The sequence below is a fragment of the Canis lupus genome, chromosome 3, assembly GCF_048164855.1.
Source record: "Canis lupus baileyi chromosome 3, mCanLup2.hap1, whole genome shotgun sequence".
NCBI lineage: Eukaryota > Metazoa > Chordata > Mammalia > Carnivora > Canidae > Canis > Canis lupus.
The window spans coordinates 69,593,641-69,608,367 of NC_132840.1; the positions used below are offsets into that span (position 1 = coordinate 69,593,641).

The 14,727-nt window shown below is 40.4% G+C and overlaps 1 protein-coding gene across 1 annotated transcript in view; it reads right to left on the bottom strand.

Annotated features, from left to right (window-relative positions):
* Window positions 1–5,813: 5,813 nt before the first annotated feature.
* Window positions 5,814–14,727, bottom strand: part of ZW10 (zw10 kinetochore protein) — a 30,709-nt gene continuing 21,795 nt past the window's right edge. The window contains exons 11-16 of the mRNA XM_072822049.1: window positions 12,556–12,627; window positions 11,761–11,930; window positions 10,785–10,915; window positions 9,756–9,887; window positions 8,752–8,954; window positions 5,814–6,423 (exon numbers count right to left, since the gene is read on the bottom strand). Coding sequence (XP_072678150.1) covers window positions 6,303–6,423; window positions 8,752–8,954; window positions 9,756–9,887; window positions 10,785–10,915; window positions 11,761–11,930; window positions 12,556–12,627 — 829 coding nt within the window. The 3' untranslated portion in view covers window positions 5,814–6,302. The remainder of the gene's footprint in view (window positions 6,424–8,751; window positions 8,955–9,755; window positions 9,888–10,784; window positions 10,916–11,760; window positions 11,931–12,555; window positions 12,628–14,727) is intronic.

Below are 14,727 nucleotides of genomic sequence, written 5' to 3' on the forward strand. Positions count from 1 at the left end.
AGCATATTTCAAAGAGCACAGCAAGGTGCCAGAACCGCCTTCATGGCTGCTGCCACAGACTTTAACAGACAGACATCATTCTATGAATGAAGGGAGGGGGGTAGGGAGTTCAAAACGGAAAATCTGACAATAAAATATGATGATATTAAAAAAATATGCTGCTATCATACAAAAACAGCAGTATGGCTGCAAATGGAAACCGACGATTGTGTTCTCCAAAACACCACCACAAACAACAAAAAACAAACGGGCCCTTCATACGCAAAAGTATCCGAATGGCCTGGACAGAGGTCAGGAAGATCAAGCACAGCCCAGGATGTGCGGAAGTTTATGAAAAACATTATTTCAAGAAATTTGCAGGGGTGGGGCGGCAGGGAGGGAGTGTAGTCAGTGAAAGGAAAGGAACAGAAAGAGCTCAGCTCTGCTGGGAGCTGACAGGGTGGTGTTAAAATCCAACAGAGAGCAGGCTGAGCGATTCCGACACTGTTGTGCTTCTGTATTTCCTACCAAGGAGAATTTCTCTGAATTCAGCCTGGAAAGGATAGAATGAACATAGTTGGAGGAAAAATAAAGCCCGGGGTGGGTGGAAAGACAGAAAAAGGAAAACTGGGTTTTAGATGAACTCACAATTCTAGCCTCAGATGAATTCTATCCCATGGGACTTAATAAAAGAAACTGCATGTGTAGTTGCACACCCAGGCTATTCGTGAGCATGAGCAAGTGCCCTGACTTTGAAGGAGGCAAATGATCTGCTGGTACTTCGGACCAATGTGATGGGCTAACGCCCTAGTTTAAAAAAAGATCCTAGGACACATTACTAAATAGACAGTTGGTGAGCAATAAGTCCTACTTTTTAGTTTTAAATAATAATGAAAATGTAGATACAGATATGCCAAATGACCTCGACTTTGCATTTAGGAACAGAGCTTGGTATTGAAATGAAATGAAATTTATAACCTGGGTTAATCTGACATAACGTTACGCATAATTTTTGTCATACTACACCTTAATCAAGCATAAATGGAGCCCTTCATGCAAATGAAAACAATTACTATTCTCTTAAAGCAGCATTTCTAAAGTCAGAGAAATGGGAATGGGAGACAGAAGCCAGGAAGTGGCTGCTCCACACCCCACATCACTCCCTCCAGAGAGTCCTTAAGGAGAAGGGGCTGCCCTGCCTTAAACTGAGCCAGCCCCAGACTCTAGCCCATAATCAGTTCCTGGATCCACTAGTTGGAGCTGGGTCACCATATCTGCTGGAGTCTCTTGTGAAAGAAACCCAGGAAAATCTTGTTCTAAGAGGGCAGAGGATATCCTCTGATGAAATAATCAACAAGATGAAGTCTTTACTGGTCACCTTTACAACACTCAGAAACTATGGGGTTGGGTTAGCTGGAGTGAGCAGCTTGGGGCAGAGAGGACTCGACGTGGGGAAGTGGTGGTGTGAGTCGGCTGTCAAGCATAGTTTGGTGCATACACAGAACTCACACCCAGTGTTCAGGGAATGGGAGTCGAGGGGAACAGTTTGAGCCTGAGTGGAGAGGTAAGGATGGGGACACAGGCAGGGAGGCAGGCAACCAGAGGACACTCCTGCTGGTGGAGACCGGGGAATGACAAGAGCTGAGAAAGGAAACAAAATTCAGACTTTACACAGGAATGAGCCCTGGGTTTGAATAGATATGCTGTCTGGCATTTGCTCCAACACCCGGTGTGTTTGTGGGAGCAAGGAGGACGGGGGCATACGGATCAGATGGTCATAGTTGTATTGCTTGTATGATCATAACTGTTGCAGATGGGTGATGGGTCCCTACGGGTTCACCATACTGTTTTCTTTTTGTTTAAGATTTTATTTATTCATGAGAGACACACAGAGAGAGGTAGAGCCATAGCCAGAGAGAGAAGCAGGCTCCATGCAAGGAGCTCAATGTGGGACTTGATCCCAGGACTCCAGGATCACACCCTGGGCTGAAGGCAGGTGCTCAACCACTGAGCCACCCAGGCATCCCATGTTTTCTGTACTTTTATATATGCTTCTCCCTACCCTTTTTTTTTTTTTTTTGCAGCTACTAAAGCTCTTCCATTTACTTAGAGTTAAAAAGAAAAACAACAACAGGGCAGCCCTGGTGGCGCAGTGGTTTAGCGCTGCCTGCAGCCCAGGGCGTGATGCTGGAGACCCTGGATGGAGTCCCATGTTGGGCTTCCTGCATGGAGCCTGCTTCTCCCTCTGCCTCTGTCTCTCTCTCTGTGTCTCTATGAATAAATAAATAAAATCTTTAAAAAAATAAATAAAAACTAAGAAAAAAAAGAAAAACAACAAAACAAAATCCTTCTAATGGGCTACATGAGCATACCTTCTGTTACTTCTCTAACCTCCCTTCCTCCCACTCTCTCCCTCACTCTCTGCTATTCCTGGAGTTCACCTGGCACACTCCTTCCACCCTAGGGCTTTGCAAGGGCTGGTCTCTCTGCTCAGAATTATCCACACCCAGGTAGCCACAAAGCTTGCTGGCCTTCTCAAGATGTACTCTGACCATCCAATTTAGAATGACAGCTCACTCCCTCTTCCCTCTTTCTCTGCAACTCTGGTGGAGTTTACATTTATCCCTCTACATTGATGTTTCCCATAGCATTTAAAATCTTCCAACATCCTAATTTGCTTACTTTATGTTTATTACCTGTCTTTGTCACTAGAATTTAAATCATTAAAAGGACAGGAAATTCGGGTTCTGGGGTGGGGTAGTGGCATCCTTCAGTGACTAGGGCAAGACTTGGCACCCAATAAATATAAGTGGAATGAATGTAGGAAGTTTTAGAACTGCTCAGACAAGGTAGGGGATAGGTGTCTTTGGTCTTGGTACCAGTTTTTTCCCACCCCACTCTTTCACACTAAACAAGAATCTAGGGCACCTGGTTCCTGAGGAGGAGTGCAGAACTTATACATAGCTCATCAGAATTACTGCCTTCCTCCCAACCTCTAGGCAGGGATTTCATAACTTGGTTTTGAGACCTCAAAGGCTGTCCCCAGTCATGTCATGTGACATCACAAAATTCTTAAACCACACTCCTCATGACACAGTGAGAAATTCTGTCTAAACCATATGATAATTGAAAAACTCAAAATTAGAGCTTTGTTGCTTTCAAGAAATTTTAGGCTTCAGCACAATGCATATACTCAGGAGGAAGTCATCACAAATGTTCAAAATCAAGTCTATAAGGAAGAATGAGCGCACCAAAACCCAATTAGAAAAGACTACTTTGTGCCAAAACTTTTTTATGTGAGGCAATTTCCAATAGCTTTATCTCTTCCTGCGTTTATAACTATCTCCCTTCGTGAAGAAGTTACTCCTATACACAGCCTCACTGATCCATGGTACTAACTAGCTGTGGAACCTGGGCGCACTACTTTGGGCTAGTTTTATGTCAAAACTATCCTCGGCGTGTGTGTGTGTGTGTGTGTGTGTGTGTTTACACATACCACTCAGGACTTTCAAAAGATAGACAAAATCTTGACAAATTAAATTAACAATAGAACGAAACCGGGGGAATCATTACCTTAAAGGATAGCATCAGTATTTGCAAGTGTGGGAAGCAGATCATCCAAAGAAAATACCATTCTATTCAGAATCTATTCATTCTAATACCATAATCTATTCACAGGTGATTGTTCGATGACATTTCACAGGTTATAGTTACTAAGGATGCTGTTCAGAGTCTGAGTGACCCTCCTGGGCTGATCCAGGCCAACATATACACCCAGGACGAAATTTCCACAGACCAGCCCTACATGCCTTGTGATGCTCCCAGGCTTGAGGTAAGAGTGCCATCTGGAGGATCCCCATTTTTGAGAGAAATCCTTGTGCAAAACTGACCATTGAAAAAACCAAGAGGAAAATCACCAACAATTCAGTATCCACATAGGGCCAGAAGTCATTAGCAAGTAGATTCAAGTTATTTATAGTCTCGCCTTTATTTTTTTTTAAGATTTTATTTATTCATGAGAGACGAGAGAGAGAGAGAGAGAGAGAGAGAGAGAGAGAGAGAGAGAGAGGCAGAGACACAGGCAGGAGAAGCAGGCTCCATGCAGGGAGTCCGATGTGAGACCCGATCCGGGGTGTCCAGGATCACACCCTGTGAAGGCGGCGCTAAACTGCTGAGCCACTCAGGCTGCCCCAGTCCCGCCTTTTTAACAAAATTTTTTCTTTCCTCTGAAAGCTTGGGGAACCTTTCTTGAATTTCATTCTTACAGTCATTTGTCTAGTTCTGGTTGTTATTTGGAAAGAGGTTTCTTCTAGTCGGCCCACAGAGCCACTAAATGAGTCCTTGGTCAAGTTCGCCTCCTCCCAAGCTCTCTCTAAAAGCAGGTTCCACTCCCCTTTCAACTCAGGTTCCCGGTCAGAACAGGTACCTTCAAGGTCCCTGTAAAAGCTTCTAGGCAGACCCACTCCCACATGCTCAGATGGCTCATCTCTAACTGAAATGAACACCCACTGAATCATCGGCTCTCCATGGCACTGGCCAGGGAGAAAGATGCAGTGCACCTGCTCTGTGTGCCGTGGTATTCAAACTATTCATTAGGGGAAAACAGTCCTGAGAGACCAGAGTCGACACAGCCTCAGAAGAACTGCAATGCAATTTTCTTGCTGAGGGGAGGGAAAGAATGCAAAGTGTGCTTTTCAGTTACAAGAGATCCCACCCCCAAATTGCTGTACCTGTCAAGCAACAGGAATAGCTTCTATGAACAAAAGAAATCTGCTAGTCGGTGTAATAGTCCTGTGATGCATTTATTTCAGTTCTGTCCTTAGTTCCCCATTCTCTCAATTGCTGAAAGAAGAATGCTACCTGAAATTGTGCGCATTTTCAAAAACAGATATTTTCTTCACCTGTGAAAATGGCTCCTTTCTCTCTCAGGAGAGAGACAACTCCTTTGTTCTCAAAAAAACTAAAGTTGGTTCAGGCAATTCTTTGTTCTGTGAGTTCCCATTGTAGGACGTGCTCAGTATAGACAAACAGCTTATCATTAACCACAGTGGAGTTCTGTTATTAAAAACAAAAACCACCTTCTTCCTTATTCATTATTCTCTGCGACCCTTTGAGCAAGAAGAGGAAAAATGAAGCAACTGCCATGAGTATGGGCCGAACATGAACTGAGGGTAAAGACAGAACATGTGAGGACAGGAGGAAAAAACATTGTTCTTGTGTGCCAGGAATCAAGGCGTTAAGCCTAAGGAAGCATGCCCACGGTCCTAAAACTTCTTCCAGGCCACATCTGCCTGGACAGCACCTAAAAATCACACCCTTTGCCCTCTTTCTGGGGACAGGAAACCGTATTTCAGTACTAAGAGTCCTACCGAGGTTCAGGATAACCTAGATATAACGCATACCTCCGATGGCCGAAATTAGTTAAAAACAGACTCAGCTGAACTGAAGAATTACCTGTGTCCAGCAAATGAAGGGTTAGGATACAGAGCCCAGAGTTAGCATCTCAGGGCATATATATGTGCCAAAGGAACATCATCAATTTAAAACTTTTGCCATTTGATAAGGTACAGAAAGAGTGGAGCTTAAGAAAAGAAGGTGAGAAAAAAAATTCCAACCAAGAAAACAGAATTTAGTTGAAAGAGCAAAGTGCCAAAAATGTATACTGAAGGGAAGTCCTAAGACTTCTGAGAAATTACCAGAGAGTTATGAAGAAGACAACAATGAGTGAGTTCTCTGTGAGGATCATAAATGTCAATAAAAAGAATGGCAGAGAAGTCAAGGAAACTCATTGGTCTCTTTTGTCAAAGCTCCCAGGTTATTAAAGACTCTCACCCTTAACTCTGAAAAGCATTATTTATTGGAAAGAAATATTAAAGGAAGTCTCCTTAATCCAGCAAGGACAAATACAGTTCCCCTATCCCCCAAAATAGATCTCCCATCTGCTCACAAGTTCTCCACCTGCCCCAATCTCTTGGGATTCCCTGAATTTGTCGATCTGAGGCCAGGGCCTCCATCTGCAATGGAGTCAGTTCCCAGAAGGCCCAGAGCAACATGAAATAGTGCTACCCTATACTTTCTTATCAAGGGATGATGGCCAGAAAAACAACAAATTGGGGTGTTTTGCTTGACAGCTCATCTTAACATCCAGTTCTTCAACAAAGCCTCATACAAGCCAGAAGGTAAGGCGTTCTTAGGTGAAATCAAACTTCCATGATAAACCGGTTCACCGAAACTAGCAGATGATTCCAAGAAGTCTTTAAGGGATAATTATGCCAAGAGAGGAATCCACACAGTCAAGACATGGCTTTCTTAGGAAGATACAGCTATTTAATCTTAGCAAGGGCAGCTGCTCTTCTTTCTGTGTTCTGGAACAAGGCACGAATTAAAGCTTTTACTTCACTGGAAGAGAATGCAGCTGCCAAGGGCCCCTTTCCATCAGCCCACCTGCAAAATAAAAGATAAAATTCTATTTCCTCTTATGTCTCTGTATAAGCAAGATTTTAAAACTGCTTATCTGTTCCCAAATGCTTATTTGTCTTAAATAAAAGTAAAACAAATCCTGGCATCCTTCTCCTTCTTGATGGCTCTACTACTCTATCTCTTTAACTTCTTCTGCTTCTTGGAGGCATCCTGGTATCAGCACAGTTAGATGAAGAGATCAGGTTGGGAAGATAAGACTATTCCCTCTTATTCTATACTAAGTCCTGTTTGAACTTGAGAATTATGGCCACATCCTCATATGGTTACATGGAATCTTGGGATCAGTAACTATTTTTAAAAATGAGCCACAGGCAACAAACTTTAACCAACAAAAGACTGGTATAAAAAATACACAGTAAATTCCCAAGAATCAATAATGAAATCACAAACAACCCCATTGGATAAAGGGCAAAAACCACGAACAGGCATTTTACAATAGAAGAAAAATAAATGATCAGTAAAAAGATGTTCAATATCATTAGAATTTAGGGAAATATAAATTACAATGACAAGGAACTACCATTTCACACTAACTAGCAAAAATTTTAGCATCTGATAATACCAAAAATTAGTGAAACTGTCAAGCAACAGGATAAATAATGAAATATCTGTAAAATAGAATATGATACAACAGTGAAAACAAACTACAGCTCTGCGTACTAGCATGAGTGATCTTCAAAAACAAAATATTGAACAAAAGAAGCAGGTGATAGAAAATTCCATTTATAGAAAGTTCAAACACGAGCAAGTCTAAACTATATTGTTCACGGATATGTGAAAGTGTGGTGAAACTATAAAGAAAGGAAAGGAGAGAAGTACCACAAAATTCAAGACTGTTTGTGGCTGTTTGGTGAGAAACATCTGGAGAGGGGAATACGGGAGTCTTCACAGGACAGGTATTATCTTTCTTACATTAGGTAATAGGTACACAAACACTACTGGTTTTCTTTAAACTGTAAGTAGATTATGTATATATACTATATTCCTTCATATGTATATTTTTATAATGTTAAAACACTTAAACTACACAACTGGAGGTAGCTTCTTCAGTAAAAAATTTTCCCCATTAGTTACCACCCCTATGTTTACTGAGATCTCTGTGTTTACTGAATTCCTTAGAGGCAGAAACCAAGAAGCTAAGATACACTAGTACTATAACTGTTCTCACAAAAAAGAATTAATGATTACGAGGCTGCAGCAATGTCCTTTATAACTGCAGAAAGAAAATGTCTTATCTGCTGCCTCTGGAGTCTTACCTAAAGACATCTTATTACCCACTAAGGACTTGTAAATAACAAATAAATAAATCAAATTTTGTACTAATGTAATTGCAAGTATTTTGATGTGATTTTTTTTTTCAGGCAGAAATCTCATTTTCATTTTTTAAGATGGACAACATATGCTGAGAACAACTCAGACACATCTGTGGAGACTGCGCTAATGCACTGGAGCATCTTTAATAAAGTAATAAAGCAAGCCAAAGCAGGCAGACAAGTAGCTGTAAGGACGGAGAAGGACCTTAAGGCCTACTCAGGGAGTTTCCTCTGCAAAGTATGCATACTCATCAACAATTTACCAGACAATAATGGGAGCATCCATAAATGTGTAACTAACCCATATCTTATCTTTTCTGTGCAGCATCAATGAGCTCTGCACACTAAGTATGATGCAATAAAGCATACAACTACTGCACATGGCAACATTAACTGATGGTCTCTGGTGTCGGAGAAAAATATCAGGCACTTTATTTAAGAAAAGATGAATCCTCTCTATGTGTATGATGCTTAATCTCTAAAGCCACTGTACTCCCTACAGAAGTACTGCTGGTCGATCAAACAGTGGTTTGATGCTGACTATTCCGTACAAATAAAAGTCACTTTTGTGTTAACAAATCAAAGCCAATATTAAAATGGATCCACTGTTGGGTTAAAACAGGCAACAATTTCCATCCAGGTGTCAGAAGGTTGTACTTCTTACAAATGTAAGATCATTGGTGCAGTGTGTCAGAACAATATGCTCAAGACCAAAATAACATGAAAAAGAAGCCTTTATGTTATCAAATATGGGAAAGTGGTAATGAAATCTACACTATTACAGGCCATGCAAAGGCCTCAACTACTGCTACTCAATATGAAACTCTTTCCTAAGCAAAATTAAGAAACAGAGAAAAGTACTCCTATCAATGGCATTAATACTTTGTAGCTATCTTTGGAGAGACACAGAGAGAGAGAAAGAGAGAGAGAAAGAGAGCGCATGTGAGTGATAATCCCCTATAAAAAGGGTTATACCCACCGATCCCCAATTTCTTGCAGGCTGGCTTGTAACATCATCATCAATTCTTTGAATGGCATCCATTTTGACACATAGACTGGAACTTCTTCTTGGTATTTCGTGTTCTTGCTTTCTTCAGACAGAGGTGCGAATACGTGGGGTCCCTCATCCATCACTGTTTTGCATAAGGAATACAATCTATCACCATCTTCAGTAGAGATGTCCTGGTTTTGCAGAGAGGGAACACAAAAGAAAAGAATTGGGCCAGCTCACCAGTAAGGAAAGGGCAAATCTCTGGTGCATGCTCTCCAAGGGGTCAGCTACAGCAACATGTTTTCCAACCAATTTAGTACACCTTAAGAGACATAAGAAGGTATCAGCAGCTTTCTGACAATACTCCTAAAGCTAGAATGACACAAAATATGTTTCAACAGATTGTCAATAATTTAGTTTGTCTGCATGAAAGAGCCCATTTCTCCAGCAGAATGCTGCACCACTTGCTGCAAAGCAGGGGATATTTTTATAAACAAGGACTTAACCAATCTATGCTTTAGAGACATCAGTTGGCAGAGTCCAGGCAACCTGCACATTGGCTCACATTTAAAATCCCAACTGCAACAGTGTGTTACAAAAGTACCTGCACCAGGCTGCACTTCACTTTACCACAAAATTTCATGCACTTGCAAATTAAATAAATATAGGACTTTCTACCTTACATGTAGGGCCTACCCAGTTTCCAGACTCCTCCTTCATAATTCACACAGATGCTAAAGGGAAAAGCAGTATAATCCTACTTTCTTATTTAAGTATAAAAGATAGAAATTAGCAAGTCTCTAGCAAAACAGAATTAAGACGAAACTGAAAAAAAAAATAACAGTATAATGAGTTAGACATAAAACATGAGCAATTTCTTCTACCATCTGTGTTGACTAGAAATGAGATTTCAACATCATTTTCTTAGTAAAGCAACAATCGGAGGCAAGAACTGCCATCCCAAGTCTGGTGAAGCACCTAATGGCCTTTACCTCTAGAGCAGTGATTCTGCCAATGATCTCAGAAATTGCCGTATTGAGTAAAGTCCCCATAGCCTTGCAATATATATTCACTGGCAGGACATCCTGCCACACGATTCCAAGTCTCTTCAGCTGGTGTAGTACCTGTCAGGAGAATATAGCTGTTGATGTGAAAGAGAGACTGTTGCAACTCTATTTTTTACATTCACATTTATCACGCGTGTATGGGAAAAGAGGCATTATATGAAGGTGAGGTAAAGTCATCAAAAGTATGAGCTTCTTGAATATATGACTCTGGTAATATCCCTGCTGGATGAAATGTACATTTATCCTGAGAACGGGAAACCACTATAAGAAGATAAATCATATGGACGCCTGGGTGGCTCAGCAGTTAAGCGTCTGTCTTCAGCCCAGGTCATGATCCTGGAGACCCAGGATCGAGTCCCACATCAGGCTCCCTGCACGGAGCCTGCTTCTCCCTCTGTCTATGTCTCTGCCTCTCTCTCTCTGTGTGTCTGTCATGAATAAATAAATAAAATCTTTTTTTAAAAAAGATAAATCACGAGCATTGAAAAATGTACAGAATTGTGAACTTACTATACTGTAGACCTGAAATCAATATAATACTGTATGTAGTTTTCACTTCAATAAAAAATATCAATCAATAAATAAAAACCATGTGCTCATTAAAAAGAAAAACACAAAACAGAAAGAACCACGACAAATCATATAGGAGAAAGGGACACGGAAATAAAAGCTAGTATTTCAAATTTCTCAAACTCAAGTCTATGGATCAAAACCTTGCTATGACAGACTTATTAATAACTAGTCACGTTATTGGGTGGGTAGAAAGATAGCTTCCTGTTGGCTTGGTGGGACAAGGAAAGGGAAGACTGTAAACGTGACTGTAAAAGGTATCCGTATTTTCTGATGGGGGTTGTGGTGAATCAAGTGAGCTACATATTCTTTGCTGCTTAAAACACAAGGGGGAGATTATCTAGAGAAAGAGCACAAATTTCAGAGCTGAAAGCAGCTGCCCACCTGCCGGACTGCTTTACTTGCTGCAGAATAATTCTCTTCGTCATCCATGTTGGAAAAGTTTCTAGCACTTGATAATCTTTCCAGGAGTTCTCCCTTCTGTGCCCTCATTTGAGCCAAAAAACACTCTGTCCCTATGGTGGGGAAGTAGAATAAAGAATTCTAAAAGTTATTCAATTACACACTACAAATCCAGGGTGGAAGATGGGAGACAAGCATGAATCATACATTATTCTGCTTATTTGAAACTGCTTGCCAGATGACATCATAAAGCTGTTTTAAGGTTGCTAGAAATAATCACTTCTAATACATTAGCCAGTCCCTCCAAGCCCACTCTCAGGATAATAAGTCTTTCCCAATAGTCTGTACAGGGTCAGATAAGAAACATTACTTATTCAGAAGCAGCTACTTATTTTTCTGATATATCTATGCCACCTAAGGGAAAAGTCATGAAATAAAAAGCTAAGTGAATCATATACGTTCTCTGCTTTTCTTAGGCTATCATTATAGTAAACATATTGATTCATCCCACACTTCATTTCTTTTGATTTTTAATAATCCCAAGTAAAGCTAGGTAGTAGAATGGAGAGCTACCCTAAGGTTTTGCAAAAGAACAAGCCCTGACATTAGTAAGCTCTTACCGACAATGCTAACAGAATTTATCACAATACAAATCTCATTACGTGTTATTCTGCTGACAAGACTCTGATTTGGTGAATTCACTGTGCACCAGCAATGCAGCTTGGATCTCTAATGTACCATGAAACCATGTCATGAAAAAGTAATACTTCCACAAAGACTACATTCACTTTATAAAATTAAATAAATGGGAACAGTTGCAAACTGAATGCTCTCCCACTTTCCAATATACCTCAGGACCACCGCCTAACTTCTACCTGCCTAACTCACAAATTACAAAGATACTAGGCAGAAAAGCTGCATAATCAGTATGTTTTCCTCAATTTAAGGTATGCGTTACCAAGTCTCCTGAAGCTGGGTACAAGATCCACAAAAGTAGCGGTGCCATCACAAAGAATGGGGGCCAGACGTGATCTGAACTGATGCCCCAGGGTCAGCAAGTGGTGAGCAATATACATACAGTTGTTGTGGTGAATGGCAGCCAACTGGGGCAGTGTTTGAAGGTTTTCCCTAGGTGAAAAGGAAGAAAGAAATCACAAATTGTTGAAGCTGAGGTGGATGAAAAGTTACTTCTCTTTTAATATACTTAGAGGCTTTAACAACTGTCTCCTGTACAAATATATGACGAGATACAGTCTCATCACTCCCATCCCAGGCAGTGTGAGGCTGTTCTGAGTGCAACCAGGTCCTGAAATACTATTCCAGATTAACAAAAAAGAAAGAGCAAGGGAACCCAGATGTTCATGTGTCTGACTCTATGTATGCAAACCTAGCAGAGTGGTACACAGTAATTCCCTTCAAATCTAAGGCTGACAAGTCTGTGGAAGTGGGGACTCACTTCCTCTTCCTCCAAATTCCCTTTTTCACTTACACAACCAGGCACTCAACTCTTCTAATTCACTAGCTTCCAAATTGGCTGCAGATCAGAGTCACCTGGGAAATTTTAAACTATATTGATGTTTAGACTTTAATAACCAATATTCTTTAAACATGTGGTTTTTTAGTGGTTTATTCCAGTTCATTGTGAATTTCAGTAACCCAAATATTTTTGGTGGGAATATAAAATTGGTGGTTTTAACCCAACTTACATTTTAGACACATCATATCATACAGAAATCAAACACATATCACTTACTTGTGATATGTTGGCACAACATCATGGAACAAATGGAAGATGTTCCTCACGGAGTAGAAAAGTTGAACAGCACTGAAGGAAAAAAGTTTCAACAGAAATGCATAAGGGAAAAAAAAAAAAGAAATGCATAAGGATACTGACAATGAGAAAAAAAGGTCAAACTCGGTGCACATTAGTTGATAACTAACTTAGTTATCAACTAATGTGCACTAATTAAACTACGGTTTAAGAGAACACTGCCTTGGTCAGTGCTGAAAACACCCTTAATCTAGGTAGAAAAATATTCTCCACCAGTATTTGCTAACTAGACTGCAGTTCTAAAAACCTGGATCTACTAATAATTTTAAGCACAGCAGCATTAGCCCAAAGCCTCTTTCCCATTATCAATTTGTGTTCTGCCAATACCCAGAGTATCCCTTCAGTAACAAATGGAGCTAAGCCTCAAGCAAATGTCACCTGCTCACTGACGCACTCTGCAAAGGGCAAGGTATCAATAAAGGCATTCACTTGGTTCTTTTAGAATCAGTCTGACTTTCAGCTTTCACCTTTTCTCCTTCTTCCCCCAATGCAAGGAGATGAATCAACATTTCTAGGATAGGATCTAACCTCAAAATTTTTTGCCCTTTAAATCTGGCCTTAGAACACCTGAATATTATTATTAAAATGCACTCAGAGCAAATATACGGTTTGTACAGCTTACTTCCACAAAGGAATATCTTTTTTTTTTTTCACATAGGAATATCTTAAACTATGTATGTACCTTGAATAAGTCACAGGAATTCCACAAATATTTAGAAAAGCAACTCATGGTTACTAGATCCCAAAACACTGTTACTACCTGATTACTAAGATACCTGATGAAATTATTTCATTTTATTTTTGCTGCACGTGTTGCTATACAAGGTTTGGTAATAGGGAAGTGAGTTATAACATGCCTGTGTTTGTCTGTCCTGGTAAAAACTATTTGTTTTGGAGGAAAGAATGCATATAGATACATAGTACACAAAACGACTGTTTGGTGTTCTGTGTTACCAAAAAATGGAGGAAATACTGCCTTGTATTTCTAACTTCTGGTCTAACATATATCAGGTGAAATAACAGTTACTCTTAAATTTATTTTGCCAAAGGAGTATATACTTTTTACATGTATTTTTCTTCCTACTTATATTTAAAATTGGATGGACTTGTGAACACAACAATTCACTGAAGTCATGGAAATATCTTGGTAAATATATTCTTTCTAGTGCAGAATAAAATAAAGGGGTTTGTTTGCAGGTAGAGATCGAAATGAAAGCTCTGGAAGCCCACCTGAGATGCAATGTGGTTAAGTCAGGTCCAGGTGGGACTGTTCTCTCCTGTGAGGATGAAAAGTAAAGAACTGCTACCCACAGATTCAAACTAGAGAGACTTTTGTCCGTCTGTCTGCTCTACATCTTCTCAATTCTAAGAGTAGGAGAGGTGCTCACAAAGCAAAAAGAGATTCAGACGAGATGTGGACTAGAGTTGGAGGTACCTGAATATAGTGTAGATTAAGAGAAATCATCCTAAAAGGGTAAAATCAGATCTCCAGAACATTCCATGCTTTTCCTTCTACCTTTGGCCTTCCAACAAACTATTATTGCATTAAAAACAAAAATGTAGGGGCACCTGGATGGCTCAGCGGTTGAGCATCTGCCTTCAGCTCAGGTTGTGATCCTGAGGTCCTGGGATCGAATCCCGCATAGGGCCCCCCTTGAAGAGCCTGCTTCTCCCTCTGCCTGTGTCTCTCTGCCTTTCTCTGTATCTCTCATGAATAAATAAATATAATCTTTTTTAAAAATGTAAATTAAGGGGATCCCTGGGTGGCGCAGCGGTTTAGCGCCTGCCTTTGGCCCAGGGCGCAATCCTAGAGACCTGGGATCGAATCCCACATCGGGCTCCCGGTGCATGAAGCCTGCTTCTCCCTCTGCCTGTGTCTCTGCCTCTCTCTCTCTCTCTCTCTCTCTCTCTCTCTCTGTGACTATCATAAATAAATTAATTAATTAAAAAAAAAAGTTTTAAAATAAAAAAAAATGTAAATTAAGTATAATTAGGATCTGTTTTTCAAAAGGTAAAATGAATTCTAAGCTAAAAGGCCGGGGCAGACTGGAGTAGATGGTGTAATAACCATTATTACCACCGCCACCGGTAATA